Source organism: Bemisia tabaci, chromosome 6 (assembly GCF_918797505.1).
Source record: "Bemisia tabaci chromosome 6, PGI_BMITA_v3".
Classification (NCBI taxonomy): Eukaryota; Metazoa; Arthropoda; class Insecta; order Hemiptera; family Aleyrodidae; genus Bemisia; species Bemisia tabaci.
This window is the reverse complement of record NC_092798.1, coordinates 6,213,896-6,237,760: the sequence shown is the minus strand read 5'-3', so window position 1 is coordinate 6,237,760 and position 23,865 is coordinate 6,213,896. Positions and strand designations below refer to the sequence as shown.

The window sequence follows — 23,865 nt, the reverse complement described above, 5'->3', positions numbered from 1 at the left end:
AAAATTGTGGAAAAAACATGTTCAAGTCTTCCAAGAGATGAATGGATTCCAAACCCGACTAGTGCACTCGTAAGAAAGCGTATATTTATCTCTGATTGCAAGGTCATGCACCTATTTTACGTTTTACTTGAAATATACGTTTTTAAAAGGCTACTACACATACAGTTTTTCTGAAAAGTTTCCGCGAATTTACTCAAATGATCTCAAGAAAAGTATCGAAAATTTCGACGCGATGTTTTCGTTCGTTCTACTTTTTTTTGATGTAACCAAAAAATAAAAAATAAATAAATAAATATCATCCGAGTTTCTGAATCGTTACAACGAGCATACATATTTGCCCTCTAATTATGGCAAAAACTAGAGCAGAAGGTGTCCTACAGCAATCATACAGTCTTGGAGGCTCTAATATGCGCTTCACGCCAACTGACCGACAACTGCGTTTGGTGTAATGCGAGAAGTATTTGTGCAGTCTTGAAGGCGCTAATATGGGCTTTACGTCGGTCGCGCTGTTTGGCGCAATGCGTGAAGTATTCCTACAGTCTTGCAGTCTTGCAGTACGTTTAACGCTGGCCGCACTGTGTTTGGCGCAATTATTCGAATTCGCGTTAGAATAATCGTGGCATCGAATAAAAAAGCCCAAAAGATCCATGCTGTGTTTCGACGCCGTATGATCAGTCCAACGTTGCCTCGTTCCTCCCGATTAAAATTTTTTTCCGAGAAGAGCTAAGGAAGTTCTTGATACCCACGACCATTATTCAATCTTTTCACTTCATTTTTCATCAGAGGTAAGGCAAAGATGACTTGCCAACAAACTAACCGGAACTAGCGTCAACATAAAAATGCGCTTATTTTCCAACTGTTTTACGCTTTGCAAAACTTTTAACTTAAATTAACTCCATTTTGTAGCTGCGCACTCCTGTAGCAGATGCTTAAGGTTTCTATTCGCGCAATCCTCATATATTTTCTTAGACCTATCGCCCAATCCTGGATTACCAGGTCGCTTCAAGGTCATTTTGCTGAACCCCAATTTTTTCAGGAATCAAGTTATAGAGCTTCGTATATTACTTCTCATCTCAGTTTCAATGGGAAGAAGGATGTTGTAGCTAGAACTTGTGATTCTTCAATTCTAACAGAAATTTCTCTTGTTTCCATAGTAGTTCAAGGACCCACGTAGCGTAGTGCTGTGCGGCCTCTAATGGCAAACATCAAAAAATCAAAACGCGGTGGCGCCAACTGCATAAAAAAATTTCACACTATGCGCCGCTGCAGATTCACCTTAAGTAGGTCCCATCAGTAAAAAAAATGTATCGTCGGCCGAAAAGAAATTAGGCACTGGTAGCAGGAAGGACAATGCTGGTTTATAGTTGTTCCCAAATCTCCGACACATTAATTTAAAGTTAATACAATAAATTAAAGCGAACTCACGGTGAATGGTCCTTGAGCATAAATTGCCAAATTCAGAAATTTGATTGGCTCACCTGCAACAAACAGAAATTAAGAATACATTTTTAGTTGAATTAGGTATTGATCTAACACAGATCAAAGTTTAGAAGCGGTAGATGAAGGAAGTCATGCATATAGTGGACTTCAGTCCTTCAAGATGCCGCGCAGGAAATAATCCGATTCAAAGATGGGATATCGATTAGGGCCGTTTTTGGGCCCCGCACTAGCTAAATCTCCTCAACTCTACTATTTTTTGCTCATTTAGGGTCGAATGAATCGTGATTTGGTCACTTTTGGTCTCTTCTCAGGTCTAATACTGACCTAAACATTGGCCGATTTTGGCGAAAAATGCGGGAATTCGGCAGCCGACCGCGGAACTCTCATTTCTTGCTTTGATTTGCCCGTGGATCCATGTTTAGGCAAGTATTGGACCAAAAAAGAGACCGAAAAAGACCAAATGGACAGCATTTTGCAATTTGGAACTGTAAATTCTTGCTCTCCTGGAAAAAACAGTTATGGGCATAGGGAAACTAATGGCAAATACGTTGTTTTTAAACCGGGCTAGAATTTACAGTTCCGAATTGCAAAATGTAGTCCAAATCATGGTACATTTCGTAAAATAAAGCCCATCTACGCGCAAATAATCGTTGAGTTGAGGAAATTCAGGGTAGATCCAAGATTGCCCTTCATCGACATCCCCCCTTCTCTGATACTTTATGTACTCCTGTTACAATAAATCTTGCATACTCGTCTGAGGCACTGATGTCTATACTTCACAAAAAATTATTGGCATTCTATGCTCCTCTGCTACTACTACTTTTTTTTTACAGATTCGTGCCATTTCAACAGTAGAGTACCTATATTGAGAGAGTATGGCCACTGGGTCCCATGGAGAGGCTTAGGACCCAAAAATGGCGGTGCTTTGTTTTGGTTTTTGTGGATGGGAGGGGGGTCATTGCCAACTTTTGACGGTTATCACCAACCGCACTTGCTGCCAACCTTACTACATCTAAGATCATTTTTCTCAAAAATTGCACACGATTAGCCTTAAAAATATGTAAAAATGTCGCAATAGTGCATTTGGGTAAAGTTCTCGTTACGATAAGCAAAGACAACTACATTTTGAATCATTTTGCATTACATTAATTTATGGCGTCCGCCATTTTTGGGTCCTAAGGGCTCCATTTAGCCTAAGATGGCTGAGCCAATCAGAGGTGGTAATCCCAGTGGCCATACTCTCTCAATATAGGTACTCTATTCAACAGTGGCGTGGCGTGCTTTGCGATAAACCGATTGATCTGTCATTTAAACCTATGGAGAAGGATCGATACACAGGATGCTTACAACGAACAACTTAATAATCGATTCTTTACCACAGCTTTAAATGGGGAAACCGTCACCTTCCAGGCAAAGTATCACAAGCGCCATGCGACGTTTAAAAATTTCCGCCGCCATTTTATTTTTTTACTGAGTAATTGTTGGTTGAATCTGTTCGAAAATTTCACTAAATTTTATCGGCAGCACAAAGAAAATTCGGTGTAATTTTCGGACAGGTTCGTTGAACAACTTCTCTGTAAAAAAATATGATGGCGGCGGAAATTTTTAAACGTCACATGGCGCTTGTGATACTTTGCCTGGAAGGTGACGAAATATCGATAATCGATCTCCACGCCTCGCTACTGTTTTGTATGTCTCTCAAAGAAGAAAAGATGGCGTTCGCTGAATAACGTCTTAATACTCCTCATCGGGAGAAGGAGCAAAGATTTGATTTTTTAAACACTCCATTAGTTCAGACTCCATTCAAAGCCTCTTCATCATAATTCTCGCGACGCGTGAGAGAGTTTTCGTGAATGAATGCATCGCAGAGGAAGGGTATGATCGATAGCCCTTTTACTCGTGTGGGGTCTCGAAGTTGCTGCCGGGTGGGAAGAAGGCCCCACCATCACACAGACAAACGGATGTAAGAGTGTTTAGCGTGTTAGTGTGACATTTACGACTCCACGACTGTAGTCTCCTATATATTTTCGCGCGACGCACAGAGGATCGAGTCGATAGGAGAAGTCGGACAAAATTCGGAAACTTTAAACGCTTATAACTCCGTTTATACACAAATTTCAGATTCCACAAGTGGTTTTATTGGTTTCTTTCGTGAGATTTTCTTCCAGGAGCACCCTTTATAATTTAAAATATGACAAATTCAACCTTGATTTGCAGTTTTAGTTTAAAATTTCATATCCGACCTCTCTGATTGACTCGTCCATTGTGCGACGCACGGGGCTAAGGAAAATTGTACGAGCCGGATGTGAATGACTGGAATACATGTTACAAAAAGGAAACGTTCTTTTCAGCTCATTTTAGAGTCAGTATTTGGACGGTATCATGCAAACACGAAGCAGAGTATGTCGGACATTGGCGGATCCAGCAAATTGGCAACATTGTCTTTTCACCATTTAAACCAATGGAAATGTATCGATTTTTGGAGGGGCCTGGTGCTCCGACAAGAATCGATTATTTAGCATAGGTTTAAATGGAGGAAATTCGGTGTTGCCAAATTGCTGGTTCCGCCTCTGATGTCGGAAAAGAAGCACTTCGAAGCAACTGCATACGAGTACGGGGAAACGACTTGTGAGAGGGTATTAAACATTAGACCGGAAATTTGTGTCGTCGTAAACCTATAGATGCGAGGTTTTAAACACTGACCGCTTATAAAGGTATTCATCCATAGTCCTGCCGTGAAGGGGAAGACATTCATGAGAAACTTTGGAAATTGCCAAACATGGCATAACATGTTCAGAAATCTGCATATAATGTTCTGGATAAATTTCGAACATACCTTCCTTGCATTTTTCACGTGACTGTACTTGCGAAATATTTTCCTTGAATTGTTCAAAGAACTTTCATTCCAACTTCAATTCAAAGTACTTGATAATTTTAAGGAAAAACGTTCACAACTTTTTATGAGAATGTGCATTCATTGGAGAAATTTTGCAACATTCAAATGCTTATTTGGACGTATTTCTATCAAAAGGGACTATGTGCATTATGACGTGAGCTCTGTTATGCATGTATTCTTATGGGTCGCAGGGCTCATGTCTGAATTCACATAGTTCCGTTTAGCAGAAATACGTCCATTTGATTATTGTTCTCGGCACGGCAAAATAGGTGCTTCGTTGTTGATTGCTCGCTCAAAAGTTTTCAGGTGAATCTCTCTGAAGAAAATTAAAATTTTCTCGTTCTTTTTAATACTTTAATTTCGCGCAATTTTGAATCAGGAAAATAAACCTGTTCATAACGATAATTCCATTGATTCTAAGCGATTAGATAATTTCATTTTTTAATCTCACACACAAGAAAAGCATGAATGAAAGCTATTTCGGCACGGTATAAGAATTCAAATCTCTACGAAGGTATGAGACCCCTGGAAGGTGTTTTTCTTAGTTTTTAATAAGAAAAATATGTAATTACGCAGTAATTGTAAATAAATACCAAAACAATTCTCGGTAGATGTCAAAGACTGACTGAAAACTTTTATTAACCTCTTATGTGAAAATATACATTTTATCAGCTGACACTGACAATGTTGTCAGATGAACATTCTCCCGAGGGAGACGCCCGTAAGACAGTGACATTTCAACTGCACGGGACGCCCGTAAGACAGTGAAATGGTATGCATATAGCAGCACAAAATTGCATAATTAGCAAATAAAATGGATATCCACAAATATATCAATAAATTGTAATATATCATAAATAAATTTTAATCTCTTTCGCTCCCTCGGGAGAATGTTCATCTGACAACATTGTCAGTGTCAGCTGATAAAATGTATATTTTCACATAAGAGGTTAATAAAAGTTTTCAGTCAGTCTTTGACATCTACCGAGAATTGTTTTGGTATTTATTTACAATTACTGCGTAATTACATATTTTTCTTATTAAAAACTAAGAAAAACAAAGGTATAGCACTGAATCTTACAGAGACAAATGAGCGTCTTGGCGCGCAAGGGCTCTCTCCTGAAGCCAAAAAAATGATGGGTTCATTTAACTGCGGTGATTCAACGTTGCCAAGTCGAAGGCGTCTTTTCCGAAATTAAACGTTGGACTTCATAAAATACGTAAAGCTAAAAAAATCGTGTGTACTCTCTCCCTCCTCGTAACGTAGGTTTGAACCCGTTTAACGATACAAAACGTACCTTTAAAGATAAATTTCTTCTAGACACGTCGGGTAAACTTGCCAATGCCATCCAGATTTTATAACTTCTTACATAATTTGCATTAATTTGACCAGATCTGACTGCAGTTTACGTTGTTTAACTTCCACTTATATTTTATTTTTTTCTAGAGAATCAAACAACACATAATGCCTTGAAACTTCTTCTTGATTTAATTCAGAGTATGAATGGTACAACCACAAAATTATGAGTAAGAATGTTACTTAGTTTTCTGGTAAAGAAAGAAAACCCAAGAATAAATCAGGCAACGTCTCATGTAAATAGGTGGATTTTGGTTGAATTCGCCCGTAAGTATAAATCGATTTGAGCTACACTTTATATCTATAAGATTTATTTCTATTATATTTATTTCTTTAAGAAAACTTAGTATAACTTACAGAGGTTTCCTATGGAAAATGTCAGCAAGATCCTAAATTGGTCAGCTGCAAATGAATAACTAAAATGAAAAATCTGAGTGGCACAGCAAAGTTGAGCAAAGCGTATCCAGAACTTCTACGAACAAGGATTTCAATGATAATTTGGAAAACCTAGGCTAACTTACTAGCAATCATATTAATTTACTCCCACTCAACCAAAGCGGTTTCGTTTTACTCTTTTTCACTTTTTTATCTACTTAAGCAATTTTTCCTATACATCAGTCAATATTCTATCATTTTAAAAAATGGAGAACGTATTCGACAAATCGTGTTAACATTGCCGACGTTATCTTCAAAAGAGCCCCGGTCCTCTCTGCCGACCTGAGGAAAAACGCCGTGTGAGGATCGGATGTTGCCAGATTTACACGCAAAAATACTTATTTTCGAGGATAATTCTGAACATTTTTCATTGAACTTTTCGAACACTTTAGATCAAATTACGAATACAATTCTTTGGGAATTCGGAAGAAAAATACACACAACTTTCCTGGCAAATTCGTATCTTATCAAAGGAAATTTGGCAACGCCTGGAGATTCATACGGTGTTCTTCCTTAGCACGGCTTTGCTAGCGAAAACCTGACCATGCAACCGCGCACGAGAAGTGGCTATTGATTTTCGATGCCCCGCAAAGACCGCGTGAAGATCTCATCTCGTCGCTTCTCTGACGTAGAGGCGTATGTCCATTCCCGAGTAAGCCCCGGAAATCCTTTAGTATATGGTCAACAGGGCTCACGAGAAAATCGAGATACGACTTTAATGTCAAAGGGGATAGAATCTGACCAAGTCGGGGCCAATGACAGTCTCAAACGCCATGGTCATTCGTCAAATGAATCCGTCTATTTGGAATGTGATTCGCATAAGCAGAATGGCCTATTCCACCAAGAATGCATAAATAATGCCAGCTCATCTACCAATGGGGTTTAAATTTGTTTAAAAGGACCCTTCTACGTTTAGATCCGTTTTGTTAAATGACACCGGGATGGAGAAGTTGCAGAATTCTGGTATTTGATAAATTTTCGTTAGATACTGAGTCACGCAAAATAATCACACCACACATCTACGTGGGCATCAACGTATCTAGTGGGCGGTGTTTTAAAATCTCTACTCCAATTTTCATTTTACGAGAGAAAAAACAAACAGATATGATAATATTTGTTTGTTTTTTCTCCTAGGAATGCCTAGGAGTTTTCACCGAATTTTTTCTTACAGATAAGAAAAATCACAGAAGTTTTAAAAGAATTGACTTTAAACAGCTATCCATTACCGTGAAGTGAGGAGCTTGGAGAACAAGGCGCATAAGTGCAATTTTTGCTATTTTGAGAAATAGATGTTTGAAGTTTTCGAAATTACATGGATCCTTATGGTGGAAAGAGAGTTTGAACTGACTTTTTGATGCTTAAAAATTGAAATTTGGGAGCAAATTTTTCATATAATATGCATTAAGATTAGTTTTACTTGAAACTATTAATATCTCAATTTTTCAAAAACTGCGCTTATGTGCCTTGTCCTCCAAGCCTCTCAAATTAAGTAAGGTTGGAAGTCTGCAAAACCGAGAAACACGGTTTGAGAGTTTCACCGTCGAAATGTTGTTTCCGAAAAGGGGCAGAAATAGCGGCTCCGCATCGCGAAATGTAGTCCAAAATGAAACATCGGATACCTCCGCTCCACACAAAAACTCCCCGGTTTAATCTCGAACTCTCCAGCGGCCCATTTCGCCTTCAAAACTACGCGTATGCAAAATGAACGCTCCGGCGCAACGCGGATACACGCCCGCCATCGCATTCCAGTATAAAACAGGGAAGGCGCGGAATCCGATTCCGGAGCAGTGGCGCCCTTCCCTCCGCACCCCCCCCCCCCTCTTGACGCACAGTGGGGCGGGCCAATGTGTGAGGTCAGACATGACGCGATAACTCTAAAAGGTTATATCTTCGATTAGAATACCTCCGAGTATGTAGGGAGCGTATAGACATGTCATTATATTTGAGATTAGGTCAAGGAGCTTATACACTGAAAAAAAATGTCGGTGTATTTACTAAGAAAAGGGTAAAATTACCAAGAATTCAGGGTTCTATTTGATCCCAGTTTTTTCTTGGTAAAATTACCATTTATGGAATTGGTAATTTTACCGAGAAATCTCAGTGAAATTATTGAACTTTCTCGGTAATTTCACTGGACCTTGGTAAAAACGCCAATATTTTTTATCGACCGTGGTAGAATTACCGAGATAAATTGGCAAAGTTACCAGGAATTGATTACCAATGAAAGTGATATTCTTACCTGAAAAAAAAACCAGTAAAAATGCCGGTTTTTAGGTAAGCTTACCAGTCTGTCTTGGTAAAATTACCAATAATTGGTAAAAAAAAGTGAGATGGTAAAATTACCAACGAACCGTGGTAAAAACGCCGAGAATTTTTTTTCAGTGAGGGCCCGGAAGGGCAGTCAACCCGTAAATTACAATTGTAATTTATTATGAAAATTGTTACAACCTGTCGTGTGTAAAGCACGTATTTAACTGGTTGTTAGTTTCTTCACACATTTACTCATTTTTCCAGAGGGACACTCATTTATGAGAATTCTCAGCCATCTGTTTTTGATTTTGGAAGCTGAGGATAGAAGTTACATTTTTTGTGTGAGAAGGTTGGCTGCCCTTTTGGGCTCTAAGAGCTCCATATTTCGACAAGTCAGTACGCTCACTATTTATAAGGTACTCCGTTTACGATAATACAAGCCGCAGAATTTTACAATGTTAGAAAATTTAAACTTCGTATTGCCGAAACGAGTTTAGAACTCAATCTGAGACTTTCATTTCACGATTACGTCATCGTGAGGTTTCGTTCAGGCCACATTTGAACGAAATCACTGAGTTACCCCAAGAGAGGACGCTTTTAAAACAGGCTCTTCCTTTTGGCGACCATCCCTTACAATTTATAATGTGAAATTAACATCAAAATTGGCTAGCATAGTAAGGAAATCAAACATTATTGCGAATAGCAAGGTGTAATTCATTGACCTCATTTGATCTTCTCATCATTTATTGCACTGTCTCTGTCACTTTTACTACTGTATTTAATTTCACAACATTTTAACGACGTTGAATCATTTTTGTAAAATTTGCCACTCGCGTTTTTAACTGTATTTTGATACTAGTCACTGGAGTTAATGTAATATATTTTAGTTTAGGTTTGTTTCCGTTTCCATTTGCTTTGCTTTGTGTAGTAGCACACTGAAAAACAATTCTCGGCGTTTTTACCAAGGTCCGTTGGTACCTTTACCATCTCACTTTTTTTACCAATTATTGGTAATTTTACCAAGACAGACTGGTTAGCTTACCTAAAAACCGGTATTTTTACTTTTTTTTCAGGTAAGAATACCACTTTTATTGGTAATCAATTCCCGGTAACTTTGCCATTTTATCTCGGTAATTCTACCACAGTCGATAAAAAATATTGGCGTTTTTACCGGGGTCCAGTAAAATTACCGAGAAAGTCGATAATTTTAGCAGGATTTCTCGGTAAAATTACCAATTTCATAAATGGTAAATTTACCGAGAAAAAACTGGGATCAAATAGAACCCTGAATTTTTGGTAATTTTACCCTTTTCTTAGTAAATATACCGAGATTTTTTCTTCAGTGCACTATGTTAACCCTGATGATGGGCTTTGCTCGAAAGGTGTCTCGGATACAAATTTTTTTTAAGATTATATATAATGCAAGGTAAGGCTAAGCCGATTTTCTTTATTTTCATCAAACTTTGCAGTTTTTATTCGGAATTATCTTTCCCGGTTCCACTGTGAGCCGCGAGCCCGCGGGCCATCGGGTCGGGCTCGAATCATTTTATCGCTCGGATATTTGGTTATTTTCGACGAGCGCAGAAAAAACAATCCCTTTCGAGGAGGCTAAGGGGAGGTCGCTTAGACACCTGACACCTCGACACCTCCGGCTAGCTTCCGTTGTAGCCCCCCCCCCCCCCCCCCCAGCTCGAGGACCGTCCTCGATTTTGAGTGAGCTCCACCGTTGCCACGTGGGTGAGAGTGAAACATGTTCAAACACTGCTCGACATTTGCGGGGTAAATTTCAGAGCAGGGTGGCGAGTTTCCTCCCATTTCAGAATTTCCGCACTTTTAAAGGTTTTTTTAACAGAAAATCCCCGAATTTTTCATGACTTTCCGATACATTTTTTGCGAATTTTTTTTATAGACCGTATTCGGTAACGGTTCGATGTATCGTTTGGTTCAAAACAATAGAACATAACCTCAAACCAAACTGTAAGGATTTAAGTTGGAAAAGCTGCAAATGAGAAATTTCCTGACAATTTCACTTTGATTTGGCATTTGGTACTCATACGAATCAAAAATCTGTTACAAAAGACCCGTTCTCTCAGATTTCTGAATTTACTTTGGAGGCTATGTTTATGTTTGGAACTAATCGATATCGATACAATCTCACCCGTTTGATGTATCGAATACGATCTATTAAAACACTTGTCACGAAATATTTTTTTGTTTCATGCAAACTCAAGATCTCTTACGACTGGAAAGAAAAATCCAAAATTCGAGAACTAGGTATAGCGGAAAAAAAAAGAATCACAATCCCAACTATTCTCCCAGCTGATTTTGGCGCCAGATATTAGAGGAGTTGCACAAGCCAGAGGTATGGTTAAGTTAGCAGAGAGTGTGGTTGGATCGACCATACCTATAGCTGGTGCCCTCACAGTCAGCGTAAGTGTGGTTTGATTAACTCGCAAGTTGGTACCATTGTCGTTCTGGCCGGAGCAACTACTCTTATGACTGGTACCAAAATCAGCTGGAAATATAGTTGAGATTGTAATACATTTTTTTTCAGTGAAGAGGCAGAAGTTCTTTTCGCCAATAGAATAGTGGATGCGGTATGGAATTTTTCAATGTTTCGGCCATCATCTGGAGAGAATATCAAGGTTCCGCAGCGACATTCCCCGTTTGTTCCCCCTAATTTTTCAAAAATGTGGCACCCTCCCAGCACCTGACGACGAAACGAAATTTGGTCAATTATTAAGCCAGAATAAATTCCTACACTTTCTACAAAGGGAAAAAAGAGCACGGAGCTGTTGGGTAAGACGGACATTTCCAATTAATTTTAATAGTATCTCAATAAATTAGGTTACCAACGCAAATGTTACGATACTACCCCAACTTAAGTTGAAGTACTCTACCACTATTAATTGCAAATAGGTAGATCATCCAACAAGTTGGGGTAGTGGCACAATTTTAGGGGGTGACCCACAACACTCTTTTTCCTTGCAGGTATTTCAGACTTTCGGAACCCGTGTGTTTAGGGGTGCATATCGAAACGAAACAAAACAAATAAATTTTGACAGCAGCAAAAGACATTTGGACTAAATTTTGCAATTCCATATTACAATTTCTTCCTCAGTTTAGAAAAAAAACGTATAAGTCATTGGTTTCTCTAAGTACGCACATGTATTTGCAGATAAGCCAGTTTTTGTAGCTCCTAATTGCAAAATGTGATTCATTTCAAATCGGGATAAAAAGTCACCCCATTTTAACTCCGAAGGCCGAAACACGGCCCCTCCCGGGGTGCGATTTGACAACACGGTCGTTTATTCGGGGGGGGGGGGGGGGTGCCTTTCCCGGGGCAGTGGGCAGCGGCGAGGGATATGATTAACGATCGGGATGATGTGTGCCGTGTGTGAGTGTCAACGAGCCCTCGTGTGTGTGTCAACGTGTCGCGGTCGCCTTTAACCGATCCCGGCCGACCAAAAACCACCTAACTCCTGCTGACAGCTCCGCGAATATCCGCTGTTTTCGCTCGGCACGGTGAAACAGCTGTTGCCCGCGCGGTCGCTGAAAACACCGCGCGGCAGCGGGAAAGGGACAAGTAGGGACGACGACGAGGCCCTGCACACGCCCGAGTCATGAAGCGAAAACAACGTAACGAAGTTGGATATAGATTTGAGTTAGGTGGTTTTTCACGGGAGAGTACTTCCCAAATTTTCGCTTTAAGATGGGTGGGAGATGGGAGGGCTCATAGATGAAACACCGGTAAGGAACTGTAACCAAAGAATAAGGGACCTCAGAGGGCTAATTATTGAAATTTATAGACAAAGCTATAGATAGAGAGGACATTGGATAAATTGAGCTGCATAGTTAAAAATATCATTGCATATGGTTACTTTGGTTTGCACCATTGGTAAATCTTATTGGTTAAAACGGGTGGTTTTATGGACTAAGAGAGAAAATGAAGGACTAACTGTAAGCTATAGCGTGAATTGCCGGTAGTTAGTCTATAGTTGTCTCTTTTGTCCATCAAAACGACCCGTTGCTACCAATAGGAGCGCTCCATGTTCTCATCGTCTTCTTGGGCTGCTCATCAGTAATCAGCCCGCAGTCATAAAAAAAAAAAAAAAAAAAAAAAAAAAAAAAAAAAAAAAAATCAAATTGAAAGTCATATTCACAGTCGGTCCTTAGAGTGTTCTATTCCCATAGAAGGGGCCCCTTTAAGGCCGTAATTTATAGTCTTTCCATATACAGCTAATTTCCTTAAGAGGCCCCATATAGTATGGCTTACGTTATGATTAAGGGAGGTTTGCGGAGACCTTTAACGCAGCATCATGAATATGACAATTTTTTTCAAACCTGAAGGAGGAGTATAAGTATGGAAACGACCCTCACAAGAGACTTAAATAATTTTCTACCTCAAAATCCGAAGGTAATATTTCACAATTTTGATAAACTTAAGTCAAGTCAGGACCTAGACCTAATATTTCCAAAATCTTCGATGATTTTTCCTCTGCAATTTGTAAGTTTTCTGGTGGCAAGTCATTTTTAATACCTCATGGGGATCTATATCCGACGTTCTGATTTTTAATTTCACTCCAGGTTTCGAAAGATTGTCCTTTAAATGTCGCTATGTCAAAGGTCTCCTCCTTTAATCACAGTTTACCTTTCTAAGAACGGCTATGACTACAACCCGTAGTATCGCTGTCGCTATCCGCTCGCGCGAGCCTCTCGAAGTTCCTTCAATTAATCGGTTATGCAACTCGAGCTCCGGAGAGTTAAAATAGTTGCTAGTAGTGCGCCGTGCATGAATCGGTATCTCACAGGTTAAAAGCTCGTTTAGCTATGGACAAGTGTCCCACTTTTGAACATAGGCTCATCATCAAAGTAAGGAGGTTTTAATTGTATTTTCTGTCTTGCTGACAACAACTACTTGTCCTAACGGTTTGCGGTTTTTTTTTTCTTTCTTTAAAGCAATGCAATCAACCGAGCAAATTAATACAAGTTTTTAAAGATTTCTTCTCGACCCTCGAGACAAAATTCTGATTGTCTCCCCGCTCAGGTTCTAATTGTAGTTGTAGAAGGCGTCTTTCTCGAAAAAAAAACAAACGGATTTCAGCGAATCGAGTAAAAACGTTCCAAAAAATTAATTAACATTTACGATTCAAGGTAAATTATCGATTTCCCCCAAAATAAATTTCTTCCATTTTTTACATCGGAAAAATGGAAAATGCCAAAGATTCCGTTGTCCTCGTCGACCCTGTTCGGATAGTTTGAATCACGACCATTGCTGGTGTTTGAGTTAATTTGGAAAACTTTGAGTCCCAGGGTTAATTTTTCAATTTCTCATGAAAACTGCATGTAAACGAAGGTATATAGCTATTTAAATGATGGCTATAGGGATTACGTATACTTTTATAGCCGGGAACGCCTAGGCGTTCTCGGATTAGCTTCAATAAAAAAAAGAATTGAATGGGCAAATTTTGAATAATTTTCTTCCAATTTTTCAGGCGATTTTTCCGCAATTTGATCTAATGTATGTGAAAATTTCAAGGAAAAATATGAACGATTATGCTCAAAAATATGTATCTCATGCTAGGAAAGCAACTCTCGAATGTTCATTCACTGGGAGAAATCTCCTCGATCTAGATTCCACACTCTTGAAAAATTGACAAGAAAAAATACTCTTGATGCAATCAGATTTTTGGTTGAATCGAGAGCCAGGGTTCTTAATTTAAGCGGATTTTACTTTAATTCAAGCAAAAATCCGATCGAATCAGGAGTATTTTTTCTTGGCAAATTGTTCAAGAGTCTAGACTCTGGATCCAAGCTACGTTTTTTCAGTGTGGGCGTCTTTCCATAGCACGGCAGCGCAGTGAGCATACTTGAGAATCGAGTAAAAGATAATGGCGGCGCTTGGAGGCGATATTTTTTGCCGGGAAATGCGGCTGTTTTGACGACGAGCCGGGGGATTCGTATCTATTAACGTCAAGGAGCGTAACTCGATTAAACCCCGGAAATAACGCCGAGGAAAATCCGGTTGAACATTGTCAAAGTTTTCCCCCGTTGACCATCTCAGCATTCCATTTCCTCGCTCCAAACTCAGCCAGACGCCCTCCGTCCTCCGTTCTTGTCCTGCCCCAAGACGAGGGTTCTTGACCGAGCTTGCTGGTGGACGTCCATGAGATTGCCAGCGCGGGCACTGTCTTCAGGCACAGGCCACGTTGCCAAATGTCATATCGGAAATTAACGATGGGTCTATAATATTGTAATACAAGAAACATCCCAGATAAGACAGGAATATTTAGCCAATATTTAAAAAATATTGTTTTGATATTTTTGCAAACATTGGGCCAATATTGGTTAAATATTGAGCCAATGTTAAAAGTGTACACCATATTTCCTTTTGGCATAAATACTATGCCAATACTTTAAAATACTGTGAAATACTGTGTCAGTACTGTGAAAATATTTTTATAATATTTTTGGTAAACATATTACTTTTGAAAATACTAAATAACGGTTCTTTAAATATTTTTAAGAAAATAATTTTGATTAAAATATTATCAAAATATTGTTAGCATTGTGTAAATATTGCGACAATACTGACAATATTTGCCCAATATTGTAAAAATATTATGTCTTATCTGGGATATCGTCACCTTCCAGGCAAAGTATCACAAGCGCCATGCGACGTTTAAAAATTTCCGCCGCCATTTTATTTTTTTACTGAGAAATTGTTGGTTGAATCTGTTTGGAAATTTCGCTAAATTTTATCGGCGGCACAAAGAAAATTCAGTGAAATTTTCGGACAGCTTCGTTGAACGATTTCTCTGTAAAAAAAATGAAATGGCGGCGGAAATTTTTAAACGTCGCATGGCGCTTGTGATACTTTGCCTGGAAGGTGACGATATATTGAGCTTTTAACCGATTTTCTCTATACTAATATCATAAATATATCATTCACCAATAGCATCTTTCATGTTGGAGCTGAAGCACCAGCTACTTCAAGAAGCGTTTTATAGTATCGATGAGCTGATTCTGAAAGATTCTGCTTCATGCTTCTTTGTTGTTATTGTAACTTAAATGTGTTCTTGACCTGTATTACGTTTGTTATTGACCTGTATTATGGCTATAATTGCAGCTTTCATGTACAAGAATTTAAAAAAAAAAAAAAAAAAAAAAAAAGAAAACTGGTCACGCTAAAAAAACAATAATCAAGAATGTTCATTTAAAAATTACCTTGACATGGTGATAATAGCAAACGTCCCGGTTATGATGATGACCTTCATCAGTGGAAATTACAAAGACAGATAACACTGGAAGGATGCATCCAAAAAAAAAAATTAAAAAAATCCAAAGAAAAAGCCAAGTTCACGAACAAGAAGTCAAAGCCAGCATGGACTGAGTTTAAAGATCATTAAAGAGAAAATCGGCTAAAAGCTCAATATTTGTTTCTTTCATTATGAGTAATCGAAACCCCAATAATTTTGTTAGTTACACAATTTAGCGTTCTAAGAAAGGCTATGAATACGATCCGTAGTATCGCTGTCGCGTCCTTGATCCGCTCGCGCGAGCCTCTCAAAGTTCCTTCAATTAATCGGTTATGCAACTCGAGCTCCGGAGAGTTAAAATAGTTGCTAGTAGTGCGCCGTGCATGAATCTGTATCTCACAGGTTAAAAGCTTGTTTGGCCAGGGACGAGTCTTCCACTTTTGAACATTGGTTCATCATCAAAGTTGAGAGGTTTTAATTGTATTTTCTGTTTTGCTGACAGCAACTACTTATCTTGATAGTGTTGTCTTCGCATGGAATGATTTGAATCTCCGAATGAATGAATCTTTTGCACACAAGAGATAAATAAATCGGCTACTAAAGAGCAGAACCGCGAGAATGTCATGATGCGAGGCCATTCAAAAAATCTGAAATCCACTGATTAACGTACAACTTGCGCAGCTTGTAACACGGTTTTTCAAATTCCCAATGTTTGCAATCACTTGTTCTTTTGAAGTTATTCTTGTTCACAACAGTCATTCTAAGCATCCCAAATCTTCCTTAAGGGCATGGTGCACTTCTAAGCCCCCTTCCCCGCAAAAATCTCTCAGCTCTGCCTATACAGACGGCTGTTTTCTCTATGGTACATTTTCTAACTGTCGTTGTACCTCCACTTCGTTTTGATATCTTAGGAAGGTCTGTTTCTCAAAATATCCGTAGAACACTGCCCTAAAGAATGATACGAGTAAATAGATTTCAAGTTTCGAGAAACGGAGGCCCTTTTTCGCGCTTGGTCAAATGTCGCAAAAGCGAGAATGTTGAAACTTGTTATTAAACTACGGGCATTCAGGCAACAATGTATGAAGAGCGGTTGATAAAGACGGCAAGCACATAACCATAACTCGCTTATACTTCACGCTAGTCCCGGAGACAATTCATATTTGTTGCGTCGCACATCTCGCGTGCCAAGATTTCGCCCTGCGTTGACAAACTGCCAAAATGGCAATATTTAAGAATCCATTTGATTTATTTGTTTATTTTCGCTTGGTCGTCTTTTGAATTTAAATTTAATGGAGATGTTGCATGCGTAAGGAATTTGCGATTTGACTGTTGATTCTTACGTAAAATTTCGCGAGAAACACGATGGTGCCACTGGTTTTATCTAAAATTATCTCCCAAGCTCAAAAAAAGCTCTCAAGTTGAGGCGAAAATGGAGGAAATATCCCACGCTATCCTGAGAGTCCACCTCTACATCAAGACAAACTCTCCATGCAAAGATAGGGAGCAAATACATTGACAGGGATGCCGTGTTTTCAGTTTTCGAGTCTCCAAATAAAGTGGCAGCCCTGTTAATGTATTTGCTCCCTATCTTTGCATGGAGAGTTTGTCTTGATGTAGAGGTGGACTCTCAGGATAGCGTGGGATATCCCCTCCATTTTGGCCTCAACTTGAGAGCTTTTTTTGAGCTTTGGAGTTGATTTCAGAAAAAACCAGTGGCATCATCGTGTTTCTCGCGAACTTTGACATAAGAATCGACAGTCAAATCGCAAATTCCTCACACATGCAACATCTCCATTGAACTCCCGTTTGGCATACAGCCAAATTTGCGCCTATTTTCTCAAAATGAGAGGAGAGGATCATCAGGAACACGGCGAAAGCCATTCTTTTCAGCTGTAATCGTTAATGGGCCTGTTGCGAACTTTTGCTAGAGCAAAAATAAGAGTTGTTACTCATAGAATGTGTCGCAAAAATCACGATGAGTGCATCGGCAAAGCCTGGAATGGACTCCTTACTTCACAATTCGCATAGGAAATTTGAGTTTTTTCGAGCTTCCTGCTTCAAAAACGATACCACGGCACAGGTGAACATTTCGTTAGAGTAGTCATTTCATCCAACCCCTGCTCACAAGGATACTTCAACAAAGCCGACGCCAATCCGCCAAAACACATGTGACGGGACGATGATTCTAACCACCTGATAACAATCGGCGTGTTTACATTCACATTTTTCTGGCGTTGATAGCAACGAACTACACCTCTAGAATGGCTGACCAGTGTTAGAGACCCGTTACGTTTTGAAGTTGATATAGGTTAGGTTTACTTGGGCTCACACAGCAGTAGTGTATAAATAGGGATATACGGACACTTACACAGATTGCCTACCCAGCAAGGGGCAACTTGTTGCGTGTTGCCTGGCTATCAGGGGCAGGTATAGTCGTTACCTACGTTGCCAGACTGAGCAGGAAAATCGGAATTAATTGAAGGGCGTGGTCGGGTGATGGATATTTTAGCGTATGATCTGGCAACAATGTTTCCATGATACCGGTGTTGTAAAATTGTGCAGAAAAATGTTGATTATTTCGGAATGAGGGTGGGGTATTGCGTATGATTTTGCAACCATGTTGTGACGTCACTAACGACTGGTTAATTGTTGGGTGTTGCGTAACTATCAGGGGCAAGTATAGACGATACCAACGTTGTAAAATTGAGCGGGAAAATTTGAATTAATTACGGGTGATGGATGTTTTACACCGTAAAATGGCAACCGCCTTTTCATGCTGTGACGTCACCAACGTTGTAAAATTGAGCGGGAAAATTTGAATTCATTACCGGTGATGGGTGTTTTACACCGTAAAATGGTAACCGTCTTTTCATGCTGTGGCGTTACCAACCTTGTAAAATTGAGCAGAAAAATCGGGGTTAATTTAAGGGTGTTGAATGATTTACTGGGCGATATGATGTGAAATTGAGCGGGAAAATTTCGGGTGTTTTAGAGTATAAAATGATAGCCGTCTTTTCATGCTGTGACGACACATCAGTCGACATTGAAAAAAAAATTGGGCTCGGCTCGGCTCGGCTCGGCTCGGCTCGGCTCGGGTCGGGTGAATTTTCAAAATCTACCTTTGACAAGACTCGTGCAATGTAATCACCCTGTACAACGGTGAAAATTTCCGAAAATTAAAGATTGAAAAATTCGAGTGTAATCTTTGTGTGTATGATTACCTTTTCAAAATTTTCTGTCAACAGTCATCTAAATTTTCAATTTTCAATTTTGGAAATTTCCCCGTGTGTAATCTTTCCTATGTATACCAACAGACATTAGTCTGTCTCATCTTATAAACACGAACCGAAGGAAGTCGATGTTGTAATGTAAGTATATTTCTACATGCATAGATACCAAGAAAATGAGATCCCCATGTAATCTCTTCTATGAAAGCCAACAGACATTAGTTTCTCTTTCATTTTTGAAAAAATTGGAAAATTTCTCATCTTATAAGGCCTCGATAGACGATCAAAGTAGACATGTTGATGACTGGTGCTCACCATCTACCATCAAATTTTGATCAAAGTAAGATCAGACCGGAGTGCCATCATTCATCATTTCCTGCCACAGGAAACATTTCTGTCAAGTTTTCATTTTAAAATTAAGCAAATTAATGAATTTCAGACTGATGACTCCCGACACTTTGATGCTACTTTGATCGGAATTTGTTCGTCTATCGAGGCTATCAGTTGGAAAAATGATAAAAGAAAAAAACTCGCGTATTTCATCATTCACTCTCATATATTGTTTCATTTTGTAACAAATGTCACATAACATAATAAAGGTAAGGAAAAACAAAACAAAATATAAACAAAACAAGAGAGAGGGAGAGAGAGAGGGAGAGAGAGAGACCACTTTATCCTATGATTCGGATAAATCCGAAAATTATCGAGTGATAATTTTCGGATTTATCCCATGAATACCAGGGATAAACTGCTCTCCCCTTCTGTAACCCAATATTTAAGAACGAAGGAGGTTCCAATCCTGGTGAGTTTGAATCCCTCCGCTCCATCCGTCCGAGTTATGCGTTGTTGTTCCTCTTGAGGGCGGGAGGACATCCATACCCCCACCGCTTCCTGAAGTCTGGCAACCGTGTAACCCCGCATACTCTCAGGACCCATGACATTTATCATTAGAGGTCTGGGGTTAGCGGTGACAGACCAGACATAAAAATGAGATTGAATTATAGGAGCAATGTCTACTATCTGCATATTGGTGTTATTGCTGGTGCTGCCGGTGTTATTGCTGGTGTTGGTGAGGGTGTTGATGATGGGTGTTGATGATGGGTGGTGTGAGACCTGTTGAGGAAAAAAAAAATATTAGAAATGCAAAAAAAATAAATTTAGGAGAGGAAAGAATAAGATAAATTTCGTATTTTGTTTGTTAATTCTCTAAAATCGGGATCTCCTCGGGGGTCGTAGGATTTGAGATTATCTAAAATCCCTCCCGCTTTTGTCCCGCGTGCGGTAAGTTTTCGACATTGCTGGCACATTCGATCACATTCGCAAACCCACCACTTGGCTTTCATACATTTAAATTTTCCAACTCTACTCGACTCGTATGTCCTATTCATCTCAGTGTACCATGGGTGATGTATGAAAACCGCGTGATATTCCGCGAAGCAATCGAATCGGTCCGTGTTAGCATCGCTGTTGAAAATGGAGGGCATGAGCTTCCGGAGTATTTGAATACGCGGTTCGTACATGACCTCCATCTTCAAACCGTCCACGTAAAACTTGTCGAAAACAAAGAGGAATTTTAAATAATCTCTGAACCCTATTTTAGACTTCACAATCTCACACCACTCATCGATTGTTTTCAAGCACCGCTCATTACAACAGTGACCTTTGAAATTGAGGAAAGAGACATCGAAATACGGGTCCTGCTCATCCAACTGTTGGGACGGTGACATTTCCCAGTGGAGCATTCCGATGAATATCTCTTTCACCAATTTCTTGAAAATTTTGATTCTGTCCGCCCTCGACAGACGAAAACGGGAGAGAACGGCGAGAGCTTGCGGGATTTTCTCTGATGCCATTTGACTCATAGCGCTGTTCGGGTCCGAGTGAGTGAGATTGCATGGATAGGAAAAAAGAAAGAAAAAAAACCGAATTAATATTAATGATAATGATTAATGATTAATGATAATGATAATGATAATCCTTAATCCTCATTAAGGATCCCCTGCTTGCCCACATGGTTGCCGGATGGATGATGATCATGATGTTGATGATGATGCAAATTATTTTTAATTTTTACCTCACTCTTTCTCCATTTTGAACAAATGGGTCCGTCCTGCCGGTCCTTTATACACGAGAAGATACCCCGTCCCTTGGTTGATCTTCTCGATATCCTGTTCGCTAACTTTTCTTCCGAAAATCGATGGCAATATGAGCATGCGCTCTTTGCCATCGACTCGGATCCAAGCGCTCAGCCCGACCCCGTAGTCTCCTTTAAAGTTGTCAAGCGAGATAAGTGGATATTTCCCACCCACGGTTAGTTCCTTCGCCATTATCCGCTCTTCTTGGGCATCATTGAAGGATTCCACTAGAAAATTAGAAAAAAACTAGAGCGTGTGGGAGGTATTCTTGGAAAACACCATCATCATCATCATCGTAGACCTGAAAATTGAGAGTGTGTGTGCTCCCTCCATTGATTAGTAAAGCGAGTCATATTTACATTGATTAGTGAACCATATTTACATTGATTAGTGAATCGTATTTACATTTTATTAGAGGAAATCGTGAAAAACTAGGAAATTTAGATGCTAATTTTTGTCTTAAATTTACATTTTTTTTAACGAGTAAAATAGGAACTATTAATGGATAACCGGGTTTTTCCTCCAAAAGAAGTTGCACAATCTTGGCAACATTGTAATATCTTCAGGACTCGAGCTGAGAATTAACATAATATATATACATATCTATATTTACAAATCGAGATCCTCGCCGTGATAGGTCATTACCGGGGACCGCGCGAGCTGCAAGGCAATTGCCTCTCACAAAATTTTCGGAAGCGTTTTAGATCGGCATCTTCACGGTCGGGTCTACGGCTACCTGTCCCCGTGCTTGTAGACATCGCACCAGACTCATTGACGGAGACAGAAACAGGTCTTTTCCTTCCTCTCCCCGCCTCCGCCGGAGCAGCCACAGCAGCAGTACCATCAGCTTCGGCCGCGTCTCGCTCAGGTGACCGAGGAGGAGGAGGAGGAGGAGGAGGGGAAGGAGAGGCTGGTATCGGGCCCGGCGGTGGGGGACAGCTCGCTCGCATGCTTAAACTGAACTTGTGTGACCTGTGAGATAAAGGACCGAGATAATTCAGGAAGAATTGACCCGCGTTAATTTCCCTAATGTTTTCACGCGTGAGGGCTCTATCGAAATCCTTGGGCAAACGAAGCCTGTACGGCTCACCTGTGAGTCTTATACAAGCCACGATACAGCGGCCGAATTTACCAAAAGTCTCCTCCAACGAATCGAGCGGGTATGCTCCGTTTTTTTTCGAGCCAGCTCGGGTGGATAAAGGCGGGGCGCGGGGGAATACCGTCGAGCAGTGCGGTCACCGACTTCTCCAGCATGGCATTCTCACCGGAGCAAAAACAATACCTGATCCCGTGATCGGAGCACGGTTCGGGATTCGAAGCATTACCGCTGCCACCGGGTAAAAAGTGAGCTCGCAACGCTGCGATTTTATTCGTCTCCCGCCAAATTTGAGGCTCTACAATGTCGCGATGACCCCACGGGAGTGTGTGCACACCGTCGGGGAGAATGTAACGCTTTTGATCGTCCGAGGAGAGAGCTACTTTTCTACTCTCTCGCGAATAAAGTTGCATGTGCTTACTTTGAATCCGCCTTTCGGTAATGTGGGTTTTTTCTTTATTGAACAAAACATCCTTGTAGACCTCAAAGTTGGCGGTAGCGTGTAAAACGCGGGTTGGCACACCTTTCGCTCGCATACCCTCCCCTCCCCCTCCCAATCTATAGGCGTACATTTTACTCATCAATCCCACGAATTCGATGATCGTCTTACCGCACGTTTCATCCTTCATCACTCCCATCCTTTTTCGATTTTTTAGCGAGAAACAGGGGTGCTCCGGGGGTAGATCGCTGCAATCGAACCACTCGTCCGACATTTCCTTCATGTCTTCCCACCAATTTTCCGTGAAAACCTCTAGTATCAGCCCATCTGTATCCAGGTAGGTATTTAAACACCTCGTGGGACCGTATCTTCGAATCATCACATCGTAATAAAATCGGTACATGTGCACCTTGGACAGTTCAAGCACCGCAAAACCCACCAAGATCGCGCTGTCAAAAACGATCTCGGTTTTGCGCATGTGCACGGCGGCCAGCTCCTCGTCGAAGAGGGTGCGATCGAGGAAATCAACGCGGGCGACCAGTTTCAAAATTTGTTCGCTATTCACCGCCAATTTAATCCTGCGCTGTTTCAAAGGGTTCTGTAAAAATTTCCCGAAACAGCTGTTGCTGAGCAGTTTCGCGACCCCCTGGTGAAATTTAGACGTTAGCGTCTGCCTCAATTTGATATTTTTCTCAATGAATGGTTTCAAAAAAGGTTTTTGACTGAAACTGAAAGCCCGGTTGATTTTCACCAGCCGGAGCCCGTGGCGCAAGGCTTGTTTCAACGTGACGTAGTGAATGATGTAATTTTCACGGTCACGGAAGGAGGCCAGGAGCCGGGGTTGTTTCGCGCTCGGCAGAGGAGGTAATTCGTTGTTACACAAAAACGGGAGCCCTTGATGAAGCTCGTGCAAGTGCTCGGGATAGGCAATCGATACGTCGAGCACGTAGCCGGTCGGCGCGTCATCGGGCACCGCGGTGACGTCGAGCCGCGACAGCTCGTCCGCGGTGAGCCACCTGTAATCATCGTACGGCAAACTCAGAGTCATCGTGTGTGCGTACAGAGAATTTATGTCCAGGTACAGTCCCCAAGAATGTGGAGCTGAAGGATCGTAGTCTTCGCAAAGCGGGTTATTGGGCTTCATGTAGCGTTTGCCCACTTGAACGATACCGCCCCGTATCCCGGACATGGTCATCAAGGTCATCTCGTAGTCTTTGAACAGCTTGATACGAGCCTGCGTGGTTTTGAGCGCGGCCGAGAACCCGAAACTCGGTAGCGTCATGTAATTGAAACAATCGAGGCCGTAAACCTTGAGACACAGAGCTCTAAAA

At 40.6% G+C, this 23,865-nt stretch overlaps 1 protein-coding gene across 4 annotated transcripts in view; it reads right to left on the bottom strand.

The window, feature by feature from the left end:
• The window catches only part of LOC109038510 (uncharacterized), a 193,505-nt gene that overhangs the window by 29,560 nt on the left and 140,080 nt on the right, over positions 1-23,865 (bottom strand). For all 4 annotated transcript variants that reach the window (XR_011900084.1, XM_072301812.1, XM_072301813.1 and 1 more), the window contains one exon: positions 1,426-1,478. Coding sequence is in view for 3 of the 4 variants with exons in the window: in XM_072301813.1 (XP_072157914.1) it covers positions 1,426-1,478 (53 nt within the window). In the remaining variant the exon portion in view is untranslated. The remainder of the gene's footprint in view (positions 1-1,425; positions 1,479-23,865) is intronic.